The sequence below is a fragment of the Nilaparvata lugens genome, chromosome 6 (assembly GCF_014356525.2).
Source record: "Nilaparvata lugens isolate BPH chromosome 6, ASM1435652v1, whole genome shotgun sequence".
NCBI classification, from domain to species: Eukaryota; Metazoa; Arthropoda; class Insecta; order Hemiptera; family Delphacidae; genus Nilaparvata; species Nilaparvata lugens.
The window spans coordinates 48,746,894-48,769,222 of record NC_052509.1 but is presented as its reverse complement, the minus strand read 5'-3'; the positions used below and the strand labels follow the sequence as shown (position 1 = coordinate 48,769,222).

Below are 22,329 nucleotides of genomic sequence, written 5' to 3'. Positions count from 1 at the left end.
AATGGACAATACGGCAGACAAGACAAGACTCTGGCATGCTAACGTTGTACAAACCTTATGAAAATAGACCCTAATCATTAAAAGCCTGCTCAGATGACTTTTCAGTGCTATGTTTCTGGTCAACTAAAAACAAAATAAAGATGAAAAATAGCTTAGTACTGGAAAGCAGTATTAATTTGAGAAAATAAGAACTCAACAAATCACCATTTATATCTTTATTACCTGAGATAAAAACTTAGTATAACAACTACGAGGGAATAAGTATAGAGGGAATAACGAGGGAAGTAAAAATGTATCAAATCAAATCAAATTTTATTTGCCATTTCAAATATAATACAAAACAATGATAAATGTCAAAACAAAGTTAAGCAAGATAGATAATCAAAGTATTCATATAAATAAAAACTTTGTTACACAAAATAACATAATAGGCGCTGCCTGCAAAACCAAGGGTTTGAGTGCTGGCTTATTTTAATTGCAAATTTTTATTTTAACTGGCTTATTTGAGTGCAGGATTATTTTAATCACATTATTGAAGGTTAAGCTGCATACAAATTACGCGCTGCGCGACAAACGCTCGTTTCTTAAACAAGTATTCGCTAAGGGAGAGGTGATTTGAAGGGAGAGGTGGAGTTGATTCTATCGACAATCCCATACAGATTGATCTGAAGGCGGGAGCACACACCAAAATGTATAGAGTTTTTAATGGTGCGTTCAGTCGATTTCACATGAGTTTTCTCTTAGTATGATTAACATATGGAACTATCAGGCACGATTTCATACTGGACATGGGCTACACCTGAATATACATGGAAAAAAACGAATTGCAGGTGATTTGTTGGAATTATTGGTGGGTGCTCGGGTGCGTGGTGGAAGAGAGCACCCACAGGTTTCTCCTGTCTCGGCTGGCAATCCTCCTTCTATTGTCCTTCCTGCGGTTGAATGTTTCGGTTTCGATAGTGACTCTTGTTTGGTTGTGGCTGGGCCTCCATCTCCAAGCATGGAAATACCAGTCATTACAAGACCTCGATCTTTTTTAGAGGCAACAAAAAACATAGAGATCCATGTTTAGATTATGTAGATATAGTGGATAATTTTATTGATTCTAGATTCTCCTCAGATAAAAACAATAGTTATGAAAAGAAAGAAATGACAGTCTTTCACTGGAATGTCCAATGCATCAGGAACAAGTTGGACTCGGTAGACTATTATCTTGGAAAACTCAATGTCGATGTCGCCTGTATTGTTGAGACTTGGCTGGAGCCTAGTGAGGTGGAATTCTTTGGCATTGATGGGTATGTTGTTGGTAATGACTACTGTAGGGGTAACAGGAAGCAGGTGGGTGTCTTATATATGTAAGGAATGGTCTAAAATACAAAAAAATTGAAAGTATAAACAAGTTATCAGTAGAAATGGTATTGGAAGTGACAGCTGTGCAGTTATTGGAAACAAATATTATAGTCCTATCCCTGTACAGATCAAACACTGACAACAATAATTTGGAAATATTTTGGAAAGACTAAGTGGGGTATTGGAAAATGCCTTCAAATACACTGACAGACTTATTTTATGTGCAGACTTCAATTTGATTTCATGAGTGATGATAATAATATTAAAGGGTTAAAAGAGCTTCTAGTTTCATTTGGTCTCAGGGTGGGTTTCAATAGTATAACTAGGCCCAATGCATTAAATGGAGGGACATGTATTGATAACATTGTAACTACGATTCCTGAGAATTCATTTACATGTGAAGTTGTGAGAACATGGTTTTCTGACCATTGGGGTCTGGTTATCAGGAATACTCTCTCCACTAAACAGACGAAAGGAAATATTAATGAAACGAAGACAATACGGCACATAAACGATAATAACATTTCAGTTTTCCAAAATATTTTATTTGAAATGAATTGGACTAGTTTGTATGTGGAGAATAATTTAGAATTGAAAACGTCATTCTTTCTAGATACATTGAAAAAAATAGTAGATACAGCTTTTCCATTGAAAATACTTAAAATTAAATCAACTGCTCCCAAACCCAGTAAGGTTTACAATCTAGAACTGCTCGCTATAAAGAACACCTGTGATCTGTTGTACAGCGCTTACCTTGCTACTGGTAATAATGACATAAAAATACAATATAAGAGAACAAAAAGAGTTAGGACAAACTAGAGACTATCAGAAGAAATAAGAATGACAAGATAATTTCTGAATCAAAGAACAAAAGCAAGGCAATCTGGGATGTAATTAAAAAACAGTCTAGTAAATCATTGTTGGTGAAAAACAAAAGTCCATTAAGTTCAGACCAGTTCAATGAATTCTTCATAAAAAATATTAGTAAAGTTGTTGCTGAGGTTGAAAGTAGGAATTCAGCAAGTAGTCCAATTGATTTTTTAAATTCTGGTTACTGTAAACCCTCTTCTAAGTTTGAATTTGAATTGATTGAAAAAGACGATGTTATTCGTGTTCTTGGGAAAATGAAAGCCAGCAATAGCACAGATGTATATGATATAAGTCCAAAAATGCTGGAAATGGGTTGTGATTATTATAGATCCTTTGATAAATTTAGTGAATAGTTCAATTATTGATGGGTTTTTCCACAGACTTTAAAATTGAGTAAAGTCTTACCTGTCCATAAAAAAGGTTGCAAATCCGACTTAAATAACTTCAGGCCGATAAATATAACCACCACTGTGTCCAAAGTTCTTGAGAGTGTTTTGAATATGCAAATAGTAAACTACTTTGAGATTAATGGTCTTTTTAGTAACTCTCAGTTTGGGTACAGAGTGGGGAGAAACACAATTAGAGCTGCTGAGGATCTCTATAAGGATTGCTTGGACTCCTTAGAGAATAAGTGCTTCACTCAGGCTAAGTTATTGATTTGTCGAAAGCTTTTGACACGGTTTCTCACAAACTCCTACTAGATAAACTCTATTCTATGGGTTTCAGTCCAGATCCATAAGGATGATTGAATCATATCTCAGCAATCGTTTTCAGAAAGTTGCATTCAATGGATCAGAATCTCAGTACTTGCCTGTCTCTCATGGGGTTCCTCAGGGGTCAATATTAGGTCCAATACTATTCCTAATCTACATTAATGACCTCCCAACTATAGTTGACCCTCCAGCTAAGAGTTATCTTTTTGCTGATGATCTTTGTGTGTTTCTGAGCACGCCAACAGAGGCTTCCCTGAATGTGCTGCACAAGAGGTTACTCAGTCAATTGAGAGGTGGTGCAACTCAAACTTGCTGTGTGTGAACTCCAACAAGGTTCAAGATTTGAGATTCACTTATAATAGGAGACTGCTGGTGGTAGATGCGGAAAAGGAAGCCAAATTTCTGGGATTCACTCTGGACAACTGTTTGAGTTGGTCCAGGCACATTGATAAAACCGCTGGAAAGCTTAATAGAGGAATATTTATATTAAGAAAGTTAAGGACTTGTGTCAGTGTTGATGTTCTAAAGGTAGTTTACTTTGCTCACATTCAGTCACACCTGTCTTATGGTGCTGTACTGTGGGGGTCAAAGGCATATAGCTCAAAACTATTTCGTATCCAAAGAAAGGCAATCAGGCTTATTGTGGTCTGCCAAAACGCGCTCAATGCAAAGAGAGCTTCAAAGAATTAGAAATACTGACATTTCCCTCTATTTTTGTTCTTCAGTGTCTGACCTATGTGAGGGAGAATTTATGCTTATGCTAGTTAGTTATACAACAATTATTTTATTGTTAATTGATAATGAACTATAATTACTTAATAAGATCAGTTACCTTCTGATTATGACTCAGAATAATAATGCTACAGTATTATAAAATCTCATTACATCTAGATATAAAATCAGTCATAATTTGAAAAATTTAAGTCTATATTCCTCAGACAACCAAGTCCAACTACGTATAAGTCAAAGTACTAACTAATACTAAAATAATTGACAACAAGAATTCTAGAGATAGACATCATATCACACGAATTCAAGTGGAAGGTTGGTTATAAAATGGACAATACGGAAGACAAGACAAGACACTGGCATGCTAACGTTGTACAAACCTTATGAAAATAGACCCTAATCATTAAAAGCCTGCTCAGAAGACTTTTCAGTGCTATGTTTCTGGTCAACTAAAAACAAAATAAAGATGAAAAATAGCTTAGTACTAGAAAGCATTATTAATTTGAGAAAATAAGAACTCAACAAATCACCATTTATATCTTTATTACCTGAGACGAAAACTTAGTATAACAACTACGAGGGAATAACGAGGGAAGTAAAAATGTATCAGGATTATTTTAATTACATTATTGAAGGTTAAGTTGCATACAAATTACGCGCTGCGCGACAAACGCGCGTTTCTTAAACAGGTATTCGCTAAGTACGGTGATCGAGATCAGAGCGCGAGCCTACCACGTACTCCATTGTAGTCGGCGGGAGCTTGGCCAGTTCGTTGCGCGCGAACCGGAATCGCGCGACCCGCGATCTTCTTGCGTACTGCTCGCGTTCCGTTTGTGTGCGGCACAGCGTCTGTACGCACCAATATGATTCATTCTAATACTGAAAATGGATGTAAAAATGCTACACGAATAAATTATGGTCAAAGACAAAAACAGAGATACTGTCCCAATGAACACAAACGCCGAACTAACAATAACTTGTCTGTAATGTGTAAGATGGTCGAGTCATTTGAATTATTACTGCAAACAGGTGGTTTGTAAGTCATCTAAAATTATATATACATCAGGTTCTCCTGCCGCAAGGTTCTTTTCAACAATGATAGCCTACCCATTCGCAAATTATTAAAATTATAACGCTAATATAAATTTAATAAATTCAAATTAGAAAAATATATAAAATAGGAATAACTGTATCTCAAGGCAATCTAGATAGAATAGCGAATGTTGAGCTATAAGCAAGAATAATAAATAAAATAAGACAAATGAAATGCAACCAAAAATGTTTCTTCCATTATGAAACCATCAAAAATAAAAAATGTAAATACCATTCGTTCAAGCGCAGGCCTGTATTATTCAAACAACGATTTTGAAAATAAAACATTCATACTTAGACTTACCAATATTACGTGATCATGACTGGAAAACAAATGATTGCTTCTTAGAGTTATTTAAGCGATTCTTGTCACTTTCTAAAAATAGGGGCAATACCCAACATATTTCATGTCCTAAATAAAATAGCTGTTGATAATAACTATTATGAGAGTGACTGTAAAAATCAAAATACTTTCTATATTGTATGACCTTGATCTTGACCTCAATAAGAAATGATGAAATTATGTTTTAAATTGATAATATGTTTTTACAAAATTTTAATATTAAAGTATTCTTATAATATTCTTATTGGATGGACAAAAAAATCATACAATCACAGTAGCCACATTAAAAATAAGAATGGACATCAAATTAGAATACCAATTTATTGTTACTATAGAGGCAAGAATTTTGAACTATTCAATTATAGTCATTTTTCTTTAGCAGAGGAAGCGTGCTTATGACTATGCTCCAGTTGTGTAAGAGTCGATCAAGGTTTGATCTCAGAGTGATGGAACATATATGTTTGTACAACTGGCCGCTTCATACAAGTCTTCTACGTTTTATATTTTTCTCCTTCCATAACATTTCTTCTTCTCACTAAACTCGTTCAATCACTTGAAAAGATAGAAGAAGAAAATTATTGACTGTTGATAGACATTGATCGCTTCTAATTTATCTGATTTTTATAAAGCCTGGACAAGATTGAAAGTTCTGGTTTCTTTTATTGTTAAATTTTAAAAATCTTACAATATTTGATGGAAGCATTCTGAATCATTGCACTCAGCGGTTTTAGATAATAACGAAGAAATAAACATGCTTAAAAAAGCAATTTCATTGCACGATTATTAATATAGTCCATAGATAAACATAGTGTGGCAATAAAATAACGAGATGGATGATCTCACAGAAGAAGAAGTGAACATTTCCCAAATGAGAGAGACCAACCGTTGTGTAGCATGAAACCTTCTCTTTTGAAAAAAGTCTCTCATGTTTGTAGGTGAATTAGTTTGGTCATGGTCTTTAATTGTTTTATTGTCTTGCCGGTAAAATTTGAAGTTTAAAAACAGAGAACAAAAAATTTCACTTGTAGGATCACAGGATCATTGTAGTGAAAGAGAGGAAGGGTGTATTTTGAGAATGATGATACATAAGGATGTATAAATTTGAAAAAAAAAGATTTGCAACAAAAATCTCGTTATTTTATAACCACACCTAGTAATAATTATTACACCAAATTTGAAGCAAATGCCTCTTTATAAACTCCCATCACTTCCAAATGACATGACATGTTAAATTGAAGTTCTTTTATTGAAAATAAATTTCTTTAGCCCATCACACACCCCATGTAAATATAATATGTAGCCTTGTTCATTGTATCTAATGGCAAAGTAAACATGCAATCAATATCACAGACGATATTTCTGTAATTGAGCCATTCTTTTCATGCAAATTTCGATTGAAAATACAAAATCGAAAGAGGTTTACAGCAGCCAATAAGGTGAACCTACCTTTACCTGATGTACTGGCAATATTTGAGCCATGCCGTCCCAAATAGAGTTGGGCGCAGATGTGAATACAGCACAGCGAAAGTACTATTAGGCCATACATTCTGAAGACTACAGCACCATCCATGTAAAAGAATAATAGGCCGCCAATAAAGCTCCCTGAAGACAGGCCTGCAAATACAGAATTATAATAAAGTTCATATGTAGCACAAATAGAATAACTTATACAATATATAAAGCATTACTTGTGATAAAATACAGATTTTTGCAACCCTGCACTACATAATTCAAAGATAACTGGTGATTGAATCGAGCCTGAAATTCTCTTTTGACTTTTTTACGGAAGGAAGAAGTCGTGACAGTTAGACAAAAACAATAATTATTGTCCTAAATAGCAATATCAACTATCTTATTCTTATACGGCTGGAGTGGAAGACTTCTGCCATGACTTGTTCGCCAGTAGGAGTAAAATAATAACCTTCAACTGTTATTAGCTTTAATGATTTCAAAAATATTATCAATAATTTAGAATGGATAGTGAATCAATAAATGTAAATAAGAGAAACTATTAAAGGAAAGCCTGGAATATTTCTTCGAAGACTATTCCTTCAACACTAGCACGATCAACGCTTTTAGAAATTTCAACAATCAATAATTTAATTTACACAAACACACAATAAGAATCAAAATACAAAATACAAATTTATAATAAAAATACAAAAAACAGATCAAATCCAATTTTATTTTATATTGAATCAACGAGAGTCTGACCTATTCCATCAACTCTAGAATTACACGTACTAACACTTTCTGAAATATAATCAAATTAGATTTGGTATTGATTCAACGAGAGTCTGTATTATTCCATAAACTCTAAAATTACTAGAACTTTGAGAAATATACTCAAATTAGATTTGATTAAATCAACGAAAGTCTGACCTATTCCATCAACTCTAGAATTACTAACGATTTCAGAAATATAATTATACAGTTTTATAAACATCATGGAAGAGGAAAATAATTATTGCTAACTAATTAGTTAGTATTAGTTGCTTACTAATAGCATACACTACAGTGTATGCAATTGCTAACTAATTCTACAGGTATGAATCATCAACCAGAAATCGCATAGAGGCCAGACGAAATAATTTATTAAATTAGACGAAATTATTGTCTATTCACTAAGTAGTCAGTCCAGTATTATTAGAAATATTATTAAAATTAAAACTTATTTGAGAAATATATAAGAATCTTGAAAAATAAGTTGATTGAATCCTGAGCATATTCCATTTACAATTTAGTAAATATTTTCTGAAAATGTTTAATTTAAAACGTATATCAAGTTTGTAGAGTGAATATTGATGTTGTGGAACTTTTCCATAATTGAAGAGGCTTGATAAATTGTAAACAAAAATAAAATATTAAAATAAAGTGGATTTTTTGACATTTACTCAAGTCTCTTCGCACACATTAGAGGAAGCACTCAGGCAACTCAACTCAACTCAACGGAGGATCGGCACATCTCGGGCTCTCAATAAATGACGGCAAAACCAAATATTTGAAAAGCAGCAGGGTACAGCACACTGGTGAAAGATTTTTTTGAGGTTGACAACTATCGTTTTGAAAGATTGAGCAATTTCAAATATCTAGGTTCTATCATAACAGACGACAATAATGTTGAGACTGACATAAAAGTAAAACTAGCTGCCGCAAACAGATGCTATTAGGCTCTGATCCAATATTTGAGATCCAAAACCCTGTCCAGGAAAGTGAAAATACAAATATATGAAACAGTCATAAGGCCAATTGTGCTGTATGGAGCAGAGACATGGGTTTTGACAAGGAAGGATGAGGATCTATTAAATATTTGGAAGAGAAAGGTTTTGAGAAAGATATTTGACCCTGTATATGTTAATGGTGAATGGCGAATACGATCAAATCAAGAGCTGCGTGATCTGTACCAGAAATGCCAAATTGTTGACGAGATAAAACTAAGGCGTTTGAGTTGGCTGGGACACGTTGAGAGGATGAGTGACTCAAGAGTTGTAAAAAGGTATTCATGAACAACCCAGGAGGGAGAAGACTGAGAGGACGTCCGAGAAAGCGTTGGCTGGAGGATGTGGAGGACGACATTAGGAAGCTGGGTGTCAGGGGATGGAGACGTAAGGCTGCCGATAGAGACGAATAGAGAGGCTTTTTGAAGGAGGTCAAGGCTCTGAATGAGCTGTAGCGCCAAGGAGTAAGTAAGTACTCAAGTCTCTTCAATTAAAACTCAATTAATACTTGTGTTCGATTTCCATCTAAGTTTGAATTCACAATATATTCATACATTAATTTTATCTATTTCAATCTATGACCGACTTAGCTCAGAAAATATTAAGCATTCTATAGTTCATATGTTTTCTTCTTCAACCTCCATGATTAGCCTACTCCTCATCCTCCTCTCCCGCTCATCCACCTCCTCCCTATCCTCTATAATTCGTACACTCCATAATTCGTAGTAAACGCTTGGTGCCGTCAACTACGAATTATAGAGGTTCTACTGATTAGATTTGATATTGAGAGGCTGACCTATTCCTTCGAATACGGCCCCCACCATGCCTTGTATGGTTGCCTCGGTACCCGGCGGAGCAATGATGCTAGCATAGGAAGCCATTGTGGCATAGAACGTGCCAAACGTCAGCCCGTTGAGCAGCTCTATCGGCAGACACCACCACGGGTCCACCAGTATCGAGTACAACAGGAACCTCACGCCGAACGCGAACAGAACTAATGACATTGCATTCACGTGGCCGATCTTCTTCAGCATCCAACCTGAAAAACAACAAATTATTCAAAAAACTTTAATTTTAGAACAATTATGAAGTGAAAAATGCACTTACTATTAGCGTTTCGACCTGGTGTAAGTCATCATCAGACTGAAGAAACTAACTGTAGTGTCAAGACTATGTATGGTAAGGGATGTAGATGGAGGAATAGGTCTATTTACTATCAAAAACTTCCAGCCATTACACGGAAGAGAGTCCTTTGAAGATATGGATGACGTATCTGCAAAGAATAATGTGTACGTGGAAAAGATGTGTGCGGGATGAGCCTTACTTGGCATTGATATTGAATGAGAATAAATTGAAAAATGAAATATTAACATTTGAAATAGAAAAGTAAATACTAAAAAAGAAACCCAGTCGACCTCAACTAGTAATCGAACTTAAAACTTACAATAAATTTCTAGTAAAATATTTTTACATTAAAACAAATAAGTTAGACCTGAAATATCTTGATGAGAACTATAATATATACCGTGAGTTATAACATGAACCTCAACCCCTCAAACGGTGAAAGAGTAGCTGCAGTGATAGGGATGTTAATGTGGGAATGTTTCTCTCACACATCTTCCCCTCTTACTCTGCATTCATATGACCAGTGTAGAGAATGTTCGAAGTGAGGGTACCGACTGCCGAGAGCAAACTCTTCCCCCACCCTAAAAAAAGCAGAGTTGAGTTTCATGTGGTGGGAGTCGAAGGTTCATGTTATAACTCACGGCCTATACCATGATTTAACTAACATACTTTTAAACATATTTTTATTGCAATATCATGAATATCAATTTTGGATGTTTCTTTCTTGAAATGAATAGATTGGTTTTGAAAAAAACGCTTTTCAAATAAAAATTGAATATTCTATTAGAATAAAATATTGGGATAAGTAGATAACTCAAGTCAACCATAATGTTTCAATAATAAATAAAAATAGATAAAATAAGTGCCGGTCAGGTAGACCGAGCAGTATAAGGCGTTACATCCGTAGCACTTATAGTCCGTACAAAATTACTTTCAACTTGAAGGAGCATGCGCAGCAGAGAAAGGTGGGGGTACAGCGACATGTTATTGCCGTTCTAAACCGGCCAGCATTCTCTAATTTCCAATGAGTGTTCAACTGCTCATGATACGCATACGGATGTTTCCTCTCTGAGTCGATTGAGTCTAATCGACAAATTGGCAACTGCGCTTCTACCTATCACTCTATTCATCACTGTAATTGGCTGATCTCCCTCCATTTCTCTGTGTCGCATATTCCTCAAAGTCAAAAGTAATTTTACACGGACTATAGGCGTTACTGCTAGTACTGCGTGGTCCATGGATTCGAATCTTGCCGGTAGGTTTGGACGTTTGATCATCTCATCAATAAATCACACACAAGCAAAGACCTTAAGCGGGCATCATTAGCAAAATAAAATAAGGATCGAATCTTGCCAGTAGGCATGGACGTTTGATCATCCCATCAATGACTCACGCACTCACTCAATTACCCACACACAAGCAAAGACCTTTAGTGGGCATCATCAGCAATAAAAAATTAATCAATAAGGATGATTGCTCAATGGGATAGAAATCATCAGACAATAATTTATTACTCACTTGATATGAAAAAGAATGGAAGTTCTCCACCAAAGCACTGTACAGCCATTATGGCTCCTTGCAATGTCTTCATCCAGATCACATCGTTGTTGCCTTTCGCCAAAGTCTCCAGGTGCCTGGAATAATAATAATTATTTAATTGATATTCATTCGATTATTGGAATAATTATTATTAAAAAGGCCATTATTGAGACAACACAATACTTTTATGTTAGAATAGCGTATAAAAATAAAGCTACATAGCACTAGTTGGAACATTACATAAATTATGTATATAATAATAATCAATAGTTCTAAATGCTAATCAAGATTATTTCTGACTTCCTAACTTTCTAATAAAAGTACTTCACTATTGTTTAAAGAACGTAATCACGTTTTTTTACTATTTTTTGAGCTTTCATACTTTAAGTAGATTTTTACATTAAAACTTTGAACAGTCTAGAGATGTACTTGCATTGTTGGTTTGTAATACATACAGAAATGAAAACAACATGAAAGCACAAAACTGTTTTCGATTCCAAAATGCAAAAAATAAAGTGTGAAAGAAAAGAGAAATGAACAACAATTTAAGTATAGAAAATAAGTATATAAACTATCTCAAGAAGACAATAATTCGATTAAACGGAGGAAATGCGTTTATAAAGAATTGCTATGAATTAAATATATTCAAAGCTATTTGAATAGACACTTACCAAAAAAGGAAATTCCAAATCAGTGAAGTACACATGCCAAACCAATGTAAACGCAGTTTTACAGGTAAAGAAAAGATACATGCATAAACAACGATAACAGTGCGTGAGTCATCAAGATCTATTCACGGCAGTACCCAACACAAACTGATATTTAACCTTGCACTGCGAACTTTGTGACATAATGAAACGTGTCTGATCACTTGGAAGCAATTTTACAATTGGTTTATAATTACCAATACAGTTTGGAGACTACTGGTGCTTTGGTGAGCCTCTCGTTCCCGTGAATAGAAAATACTTGTGGCAAATTTTCTAAATTTTTATCGAAACCAGAAAGGCATTCCTTTTAATAAAAGTTTGTAGGTTTGTATACAATAATATAATAATTTATATCTATAGATATGTTGAGAAGATTTCGGAAGTGGACGTTGAAGAGGAGATTGGCGTTCTATGCTCATTGGTTTAGAATGGATCCCGGAAGACAAACAAATAAAATATTGAAAAAATATGTGGGAGATCCAAATTGAACTGGTTCATACCAGTTCTCTATTTTCGGGCAGATACGAAAGCGGGAGACTAACGTAAATAATAATAATGATGATGGCGTTTATGATAATGGTGAATTACTGTGGTCCTTAGTTGGCCTGTACAAAATAATATATATATATATATATATATATATATATATATATATATATATATATTAGAAATTTTCCATTGTAATATCAAATAAAAAATAATTTTAGAAGAATGAAAAAGGTTTCACACTAACCTTGATACGAGTTGCAATAGCTACATTAAAAATTAAAATCACAGCCATCAAATAGAAGACCGGTGTATAGTTTTTAAGCACCAGACCGTTGCTGAACATATCGATCAGTAAGCCAGCTAATATAGCGAAGATGCCCCAGCCAACAGAGCCCCACAGTCTTTGGTATCCATAGTCACTCGGTTTATCACCTGCAAAAATACAATAGACATATTATATTGTAGGGTGCTGTGTTCAATCAGTAACTATCCAATCGAGATCTCAATCGAATACTTTTTTTTCCTTTTTAGTCACTCACTATAAATAATGTAGGTGTAATGGGGCCCTAGGTCAAAGAAAGTTCAAGATTTGACGTATTTCAAAAATATTAACGTATTAATTGACAGAGCTTATTCCATCAAGCTAATAAAAACTCTTATTCAAATAAAAAATCAATAATTGAAGTTTTCATACAGAATATTGCAGTATGGATTGTTGGGCCTCTTCAATAGAATATCGATCTCCAGTGAATTTCGGCTTTTAATACACTGTTGATCGACAGTACCAACAGTATTCGAGTACAAGGGGTACAGTAAAATTTTATAAAATAACTTACTTAATTTAAGGTGCAGTGATAGTTAAGTGTAATATTTAACTATAATTCGTTGTTTTAATTCTTCTAAATTCAAAATTTCCAGCTTATATATATTTTTGGAGTAGGCCTAATATTGAAATTGAACTTTTTACAGTAGAAACATAACCTATTTTTTGGACATGTACCATCATCAAAATTTGGGAATGGAATAGTTTTGGGCCAAAGCCTGTTTTTCCTACCCAATCATAATTATATGATTTTTAATATTGTATCCATGAATAACAAACAAATAAATAAATAAATACTCAAGTACAAGGGGGCTCAAATTAGGGCATACTAGCATGAGAAACGCAATCTCTTTATCTCCAGGAAACATAGGAAAATAAAATAAATCTAAATTATCTTGTCAAAATTACATGAATAATCTTCATCAGAGTTGAAATTTTTCTGCTAAAAAAAATTAGTTTAATAGGTTTCAAACCAGCAAACTCTCATTCATAAGTGCTACCAATACCGCTACGGATTCCTTTTGAGAAAGCTCTGTTTGGTTAACGGTGCATTTTCGTTTTTGTGCAAAAACTTCCGCAGTCGACGACGACAAGCATTGTTGACATTCATATTGTCCAAATTTCAAGTGTGGTAAAACAGCTGATCAAATAACTTTAAATTATTTGTCTTCATTATTCAAGAATCAAAAAAATTCTAATAATATCAACATATTGCCATTTAAAAATATAAACTCAACCTCCCCCATTAAAACATAATATTCAGACAAATTGAAATCTACCCAATCGTAGATCCTCACCCTGTCGTGGTCGACTACGGCATTTACGCACAAACGAAAACCCAGATTTAATACGAGCATATCGTTGCGTAAACTTCAAATCACAAATTGAATATTTTTTATTTTAAAATTGAAATTGATTTATAAAAATTAAAATAGGACTATAACCATCCGCGTTTAATTCGGAATCTTATTGTGAATTAGCAAGTTAACCAGTCCATAAGTGATGATGCGTCAATCGAGTATTTCTTATCTCGTACTCGTACTACATGTTTAAGCCTTCTTTGCTTTATAATATTATAGATTTTCCAGTATGTATGCGAGTACAAGGGGGCTAAAATTAGTGAATATAAATTATTATAATAATAGGTAAGATAATAGATTATCCAGTAATCAAAAAAATAGTGGATTTATTTAAATATAATATTGTAGTATGTATACAAGGGGGCTCAAATTGGTGAATATCAATTCTAAGAATTTGTATTACAGATTACCCAATCGCAATATGTGATGTAAAATGTAATATTATGATTATAGATTACCTAATAATCCAAAGCAGATAGTATCTCCAATGCTAACAACGGCCGCCATACCCATCCAGCTGAATACGAGGCAAGCAACCAGCGCCCAGAACTGGAGATGGATGATGGGCGTCTCAAGGTCACGGTCCTCGGCAATGTCGACCAGCGCCGGACTGTCGCAGACGAACTTGCATGTGGTGTGGATCGGCTTCCGACACGACGGCGCGATCTCATTCTGGTAGTCATTCGACGTCAGATCGCGCACGCCGGTCATGCGAATGAATAAACAACCGCCCACCTGACAACAAAAACCCTCAATTAAACATAACCGCTTTCCACTACATCCAACCTCGTCCTAATCGAACAATACATTTCCAATTTCAGGGATTAAGGCGGATTCCTACATGTCAGTATCAGAGTCAGGCCAGCCACTAACGTAACGTTGCTCCGGACATTTTCGACTGTTAGCCCAAGTGTCGATTACACAGAACCCTCTTAACCGCGATTAAATTCAATCAGAGAGCCAGGGAAGTCGTCTTTAAAAAAATACTCTGAATGGTCCTCTTAGCATCTAATAATCGGAAGTGACTGGCAAATCAAATCAAATTTTTATTATTGTCATAAACAAACATTGATTTCATCGACAAAAGTGATGTGTGATTAGTTAGCACTAACCACCAACGTTCCGGTCAAAAATGTCCGGCGAATTGTAACGTTGGCTGGCCTCAGTGATCGATACAGAGAAAATATAATTCCCATGATTTCAAATGGGACTAATGGACTAATCCCACTCAGCCCAGCCGAGCGAGTATGAATAATCACGTTAGAACTTATGGGAATTATATTCTTACTGTACCGGACCCACTGATACTGATATGTGTGAATCCGCCTTTAAATGTATTAAAACTTGTATAGAAGTACAGATATTATATGTATACCGAAATCCTGTATACGAATTTATATGCGATACTTTGTATCACCTCATACAATATCATATTAATTTTTTTAGTACATTTTTGGTGTATTTCAAATCTGAAATGCACGACTTACATGTTTTGTCTTCAATGTATCTCATACAAATCCTAATACTGTACATCTTAAAAAGGTGACCAGAAATATGTTAAAATACAGAGAACGGTAGAAGTAAACATTTTCAAGGAGACTAAAACGTTTAACCTTGACGGAAAACAATATTATACTAGTGGAAGAGACTTCAGAGTAGAAGTTAAATCCGCACTCTGGACTATGACCCCATCTATTCGACAATCAACTGTTTCCGATTTTGAATAATTATGATTTTTTATACTAGGAAAACATGATGAAATTCTGGTGATTTAAATAATAATGATTAAAGGTTAAGATCTAAGAATGGAAGAAGCCAATTATAAACAACGGAACACGCTTTCAAATTTTAAACTCAACCTCCCCCATTAAAACATAATATTCAGACAAATTGAAATCTACCCAATCGTAGATCCTCACCCTGTCGTGGTCGACTACGGCATTTACACACAAACGAAAACCCAGATTTAATACGAGCATATCGTTGCGTAAACTTCAAATCACAAATTGAATATTTTTTATTTTAAAATTGAAATTGATTTATAAAAATTAAAATAGGACTATAACCATCCGCGTTTAATTCGGAATCTTATTGTGAATTAGCAAGTTAACCAGTCCATAAGTGATGATGCGTCAATCGAGTATTTCTTATCTCGTACTCGTACTACATGTTTAAGCCTTCTTTGCTTTATAATATTATAGATTTTCCAGTATGTATACGAGTACTAAGGTCTCAAATTATTGAATATAAATTATAATAATAGGTAAGATTATAGATTATCCATTAATCCAAAAAAATAGTGGATTTATTTAAATATAATATTGTAGTATGTATACAAGGGGGCTCAAATTGGTGAATATCAATTTTAAGAATTTGTATTACAGATTACCCAATCGCAATATGTGATGTAAAATGTAATATTATGATTATAGATTACCTAATAATCCAAAGCAGATAGTATCTCCAATGCTAACAACGGCCGCCATACCCATCCAGCTGAATACGAGGCAAGCAACCAACGCCCAGAACTGGAGATGGATGATGGGCGTCTCAAGGTCACGGTCCTCGGCAATGTCGACCAGCGCCGGACTGTCGCAGACGAACTTGCATGTGGTGTGGATCGGCTTCCGACACGACGGCGCGATCTCATTCTGGTAGTCATTCGACGTCAGATCGCGCACGCCGGTCATGCGAATGAATAAACAACCGCCCACCTGACAACAAAAACCCTCAATTAAACATAACCGCTTTCCACTACATCCAACCTCGTCCTAATCGAACAATACATTTCCAATTTCAGGGATTAAGGCGGATTCCTACATGTCAGTATCAGAGTCAGGCCAGCCACTAACGTAACGTTGCTCCGGACATTTTCGACTGTTAGCCCAAGTGTCGATTACACAGAACCCTCTTAACCGCGATTAAATTCAATCAGAGAGCCAGGGAAGTCGTCTTTAAAAAAATACTCTGAATGGTCCTCTTAGCATCTAATAATCGGAAGTGACTGGCAAATCAAATCAAATTTTTATTATTGTCATAAACAAACATTGATTTCATCGACAAAAGTGATGTGTGATTAGTTAGCACTAACCACCAACGTTCCGGTCAAAAATGTCCGGCGAATTGTAACGTTGGCTGGCCTCAGTGATCGATACAGAGAAAATATAATTCCCATGATTTCAAATGGGACTAATGGACTAATCCCACTCAGCCCAGCCGAGCGAGTATGAATAATCACGTTAGAACTTATGGGAATTATATTCTTACTGTACCGGACCCACTGATACTGATATGTGTGAATCCGCCTTTAAATGTATTAAAACTTGTATAGAAGTACAGATATTATATGTATACCGAAATCCTGTATACGAATTTATATGCGATACTTTGTATCACCTCATACAATATCATATTAATTTTTTTAGTACATTTTTGGTGTATTTCAAATCTGAAATGCACGACTTACATGTTTTGTCTTCAATGTATCTCATACAAATCCTAATACTGTACATCTTAAAAAGGTGACCAGAAATATGTAAAAATACAGAGAACGGTAGAAGTAAACATTTTCAAGGAGACTAAAAACGTTTAACCTTGACGGAAAACAATATTATACTAGTGGAAGAGACTTCAGAGTAGAAGTTAAATCCGCACTCTGGACTATGACCCCATCTATTCGACAATCAACTGTTTCCGATTTTGAATAATTATGATTTTTTATACTAGGAAAAACATGATGAAATTCTGGTGATTTAAATAATAATGATTAAAGGTTAAGATCTAAGAATGGAAGAAGCCAATTATAAACAACGGAACACCCTTTCAAATTTTAGAATAACCCCTTAAATCATCAAAGTTTATTCTGATCTTTCTCGGTATTAGCTGTAATCTAAAACAAATAAGAGAACGCACACGTGTGTGTACGAGTTTATCATATTGTAAACAATTCGTGATTTTTTTATAGTGTTATGGAACTCCACCACAAGTGGTCATAAAGACAAAATGAAGTGACAATTTTCATGATTGTTATAGAAATAAAATAAATCACAAGAATTTCCCAGAGTTTCAGATAAACATTATTTTGAATAATGATGTAACAACAAATAATCTATTTATCTTATATGACTACAGTAATTGTCTTATTGACTAATTAAGTATGATGAATGAAGAAGTTTTTCGATTGAATTGATGAAATCGTACAAAGAGGATGCAACATTTCAATGCGGAATGACACATAATTATTAAAGTTTAATGACCTCCACCGAAGTGAAAGTTCTTAATAATTATTAGTTCAATAACCTCTACCAAGATGGAAATTAATTCTTCCACTATGAAGAATATTCGCAAAGCAATTTCTGAGACTGAATTTCAAGAAAGGTTTAAATTCCATGTGCATCCAGATACGAGAGAAGAGGTAAGAATTGTGTGAAGTGAATGAAGAGAACTGAAAAAAATGTTCACCTGTTGTGTATGAAAAGGCTGTAAAGCACCCTCAAATTTCAAATCCTGAAGACTAGTTACAGGAGCAGGTGTGGTGGTACTCTTGATGACCGCAGTTTTTCCAATGTTCGGATCGAGACCCTCTTTCAAGGCATGGGCCTGAGCCAGAGCAATGTAATTGGATGCAGGCTGGGATGTTGAACAGTAATGCTTGAAGCCCCAAACACTGCACACCTCTGTCGTAAACTCTGGCGTTCCAATACATTCCATCTACAAATAAATTACTATTATTGAATAACTTATTAATTATTCTAGTACAATAATAATAATAATAATAATAATAATAGTAACGTGTTTCAGATGGAAGTCGTCGGTCCCGGCTGCCTAAAAAGGAGTATTTAGGCCCTGAAATTGATCAGTTGTGACCTGAAAACTCTGACACCAGACCTGAGCAAGCCAGATCACTCGATATTATTATTATTCATATGGAATGGAATTTATTTTACAGACCACGATCATTGCCAACAAAATGATCTTTTCTGACATTTGAAGAATTTAATAGCAATATGTCTTTCCAACATCTACAGTCTGGTATAGCAGAAGACTATGGATGATCTCTTGCTCAACTTGTATAATCAGTCAAAAGTATAAGTACAAAAACATTTCTAAGTACAGTCAAGAATGGTTTCGTTTTTCGACCGTAAAACGGATAATCTAAAACCATCAGTCTAAGCGAACTATTAAAAAAGTAACTCCTGCCAGATTATACAAGAGTTAGAAACGTATGGAATTGCTTCAGATTATCTTTTACAATGATTATTGTAACATTGAGATACTTTACCAATGACTTAATGATAACATTCAATTTTATTAGAAAACTATCTACTTCGAAGAAAAACTTCTAAAGTGAATGTGAAGTTACGTTAATTTTTATGCTCGAAGTTTTCAATTTTTCTGATATTATGATTTCACTGTTTTACAATTTCATAGGCCTGCATGCTCGCCAGGTTGTGATTCTATTTTGAGAGGCAAATTGAAAGTTATTTCGTCATTGACCTTGCTTGTTAGAAGATTCAGAAGGCTTTAAAAAGTGAAAAAGTATAATACGACGTGGTCTACATGGTATAATACGACATTGACATTGAAGAAATTATGGAAAACTATTGCTTCATTTTTGAACAACGTTGGATTACATCAAATGTAACAAGCCGTGATTAAATAGACGCTTATTTTAGAAACTGAAATAAAATGAACGTTATCGATTTTTGGACATTATTAATTCAATCACCTGCTAGATAATGAGAGTTGATTGGACAGTTTGTTTACAGATTTATAACACTCGAATCAATACACTGACATGCTATTTGTAAAAAGACTTTCTCGTTCCTTCATTTCTTCCTCTCACATCTAAGCTAAGGGTACTTAAATTTTTAAGTCTACAAGAACCAATCCGCCCCTAGCAGAATGGAATATTGATTGACGAAGTTTAGAAAACACTTGCAAAAACAAGAGTAGGCTACGGGTACAGTATTGTATAATCAATTTTATTCAATCTTTGACAATAAATACTTTTATAGATAAATTATGAATATTTCCAGCCAGCTGGCTCAAAACAGAGTTGACCTCGACCTGATATATTCTAAAAAATATCATATACATCCTGAAAATTCCTACACCGTAAAACAATATGATTGCAAATTTATATGATAATAATACAGTACTGATATTGGTTTATTTATTAGTTGATTTCGAATATGAGTGAAAGTATTCAATTCAGCAACAGTATTGTAAGTAGGCTAACCAATTTCACTTTTGCAACAGAATTTACATGTTGAGTTACTCATCAGAATTAAGGTACTCTCTGAACTCTGAAGATGGCATCCAGTGCCTTCGAACGCGTCCAGACTCAACTTGACATAAACGTTGTAAAGGTGTAATTAGTTACTTATTGTATGGCCAACATTTCTAATTATGATGAAAACTTTGAAATAAATCAGAAACATGACTATGTCGTCAGTAAAAGAATGATATTGAATTTCTAGTCGCTGATTCTGGTGATACATTTTCAAATATGTGTCTTCAGATAGCTGCTTCTGAATGAAATATCCCCGTGAATTACGGAAATCAGCTTCTTAAATTAACAGGTATTTTTAAACTAAACTAAATTTATAAACCAATGTGCCGATGACTCAATAAATTATTGATTATTCATTTATTCAATATTGAAAAATTTACTATCAATGTAAATTCAAGATATAGATTTACTAAAATATTGACGAAGCTAGAAATAGACATTACTAAATGGCATAATTTAATACCACATATTAAGCGCCGTTTTCACAGTGCCAGTTTAAACGTAATCTAAGTTTAAACTGGGTCAAATCAATATTAAGTTTTGTTTGCTATAACATGACTCATTCTGAGATTGAACAACCGTTAAATTCAGTTTAAGTTTCCACTGTGAAAAGGCCCTTAAAATAGAACATATTGTAGCTCAACTTAAACCTTAAATAGCCATTCTAAAATTGTAATTTGATAATAATTAAATCCGAATAAAAAAGAAACCAAATGATAGTTGTAACTGACCTTGCACGTGATGGAAGTGTTGTCTTTATGTTCAGCCATGACTTTGTCAACCATGTAACGATCAGTGCGATTGGGCGGTGGACAGAACCTCAAGTGAGTGAAGACAGGCGTACAATGCACTTCACCAATCAGTTTGCCTTCCACCGGCGGAATGTACATTATAGCGAAGAACGAGATGATTGTAATTACAATTGAAATGATGAACAATAGCTTGTGACAACGGAAGCGGTCTGATATGGCCCCCACAATTGGTTTGGTCAGCATTCCCGTAAACGGCAGAATAGTGTATATGGTGCCTACTAGAGCTGAAGAGAAGCCCAGTTGCTTCGCATAGACTGGCATGAACGGTTGTATAGGTGCGGTTCCTAGTCAACAAATACAATGAAATCAAAATTGCTAGACAAATTGAACAATGTTATTGTAACAGTATCAACAGTTTGAACTGTTAACAGTATTGACAGTTGACAGAACTTATAACACAGTACCTATATTAACATTTATTGAAACAGTCTGCCAACAGTATTGGCAGAAAAATTACAACAATCAAAATAGAGGATTAAGTAGTCAAACAGAAAGTAGTCAAACCATTTGATAAAGATATTGAGTGAGTTCAATTGAATATCATAAATGGTTCCAAAATATAGGCGCATCAAACACAATTTCTCCAATTCCAATGTGTGTTAAACAAGTTGCAATATGATAAAATGGTAAAGTATAGAAGAAATATCAAATGTCATCGCAACAAATCATAAAATTGAATAATTAAAATGAAAGTATTAATAACTAAATGTGATATGAGAATCACACAGAATGATTAATATAATGAATTGAACTGTTCAAATGTACTTAATAATATAATACAGTATTCAATAATTTAATTCAACTGTTTGATATTTAATTGAAGGTTTATATTAATTATTTATCATGAGACGCAAAAAGATAACTTTCTTTACTGCCAAGATGAATCATGATGATTAAGATATAGCAGAGCAAAATACAACGGTAAAAGCATTAAAAACACAAATTGAGAAGGGAAAATATAAATGACCTTCACAGAGAGTAATTGGATCTCATCTTATTCCAGTAGTGTTGTAAAATTTGATTGAAGTTAACAAGCCTTACCAGCATTGAAAAGGAAGAAATGAGCTTTCATAGGGAGCAGCTCGGCTCTAGCACTGCAGAGAGGCATTCTGTTTTCGCGGTTTTTACGGTTACATCAATATAAACATCTGCAAAATAAAGAACAATTGTTAGTTTTAGATTGAAGATGATATTTTCTGCTAGAAAATCTATTATCTCAGTGATGAGTAATTGGAAAAGTTATACTATAATTATGTATTTAATAATAATAAAGGAAGTAGGCCTACTGTATGCGTATGGGATGAGGATAAAATATCAAATATATATTATACACTCTTAAGTATTGTATAATGACAAGAAATATT

The 22,329-nt window shown here is 34.3% G+C and overlaps 1 protein-coding gene across 1 annotated transcript in view; it reads right to left on the bottom strand.

Moving 5' to 3' along the window:
- Positions 1-22,329, bottom strand: part of LOC111054900 (major facilitator superfamily domain-containing protein 6) — a 31,846-nt gene that overhangs the window by 6,000 nt on the left and 3,517 nt on the right. Inside the window, exons 2-12 of the mRNA XM_039431477.1 lie at positions 22,007-22,113; positions 20,885-21,249; positions 18,320-18,568; positions 16,296-16,572; positions 15,778-15,791; positions 14,317-14,650; positions 12,398-12,607; positions 11,651-11,768; positions 10,959-11,074; positions 9,112-9,354; positions 6,544-6,711 (exon numbers count right to left, since the gene is read on the bottom strand). Coding sequence (XP_039287411.1) covers positions 6,544-6,711; positions 9,112-9,354; positions 10,959-11,074; positions 11,651-11,768; positions 12,398-12,607; positions 14,317-14,650; positions 15,778-15,791; positions 16,296-16,572; positions 18,320-18,568; positions 20,885-21,249; positions 22,007-22,073 — 2,161 coding nt within the window. The 5' untranslated portion in view covers positions 22,074-22,113. The remainder of the gene's footprint in view (positions 1-6,543; positions 6,712-9,111; positions 9,355-10,958; positions 11,075-11,650; positions 11,769-12,397; positions 12,608-14,316; positions 14,651-15,777; positions 15,792-16,295; positions 16,573-18,319; positions 18,569-20,884; positions 21,250-22,006; positions 22,114-22,329) is intronic.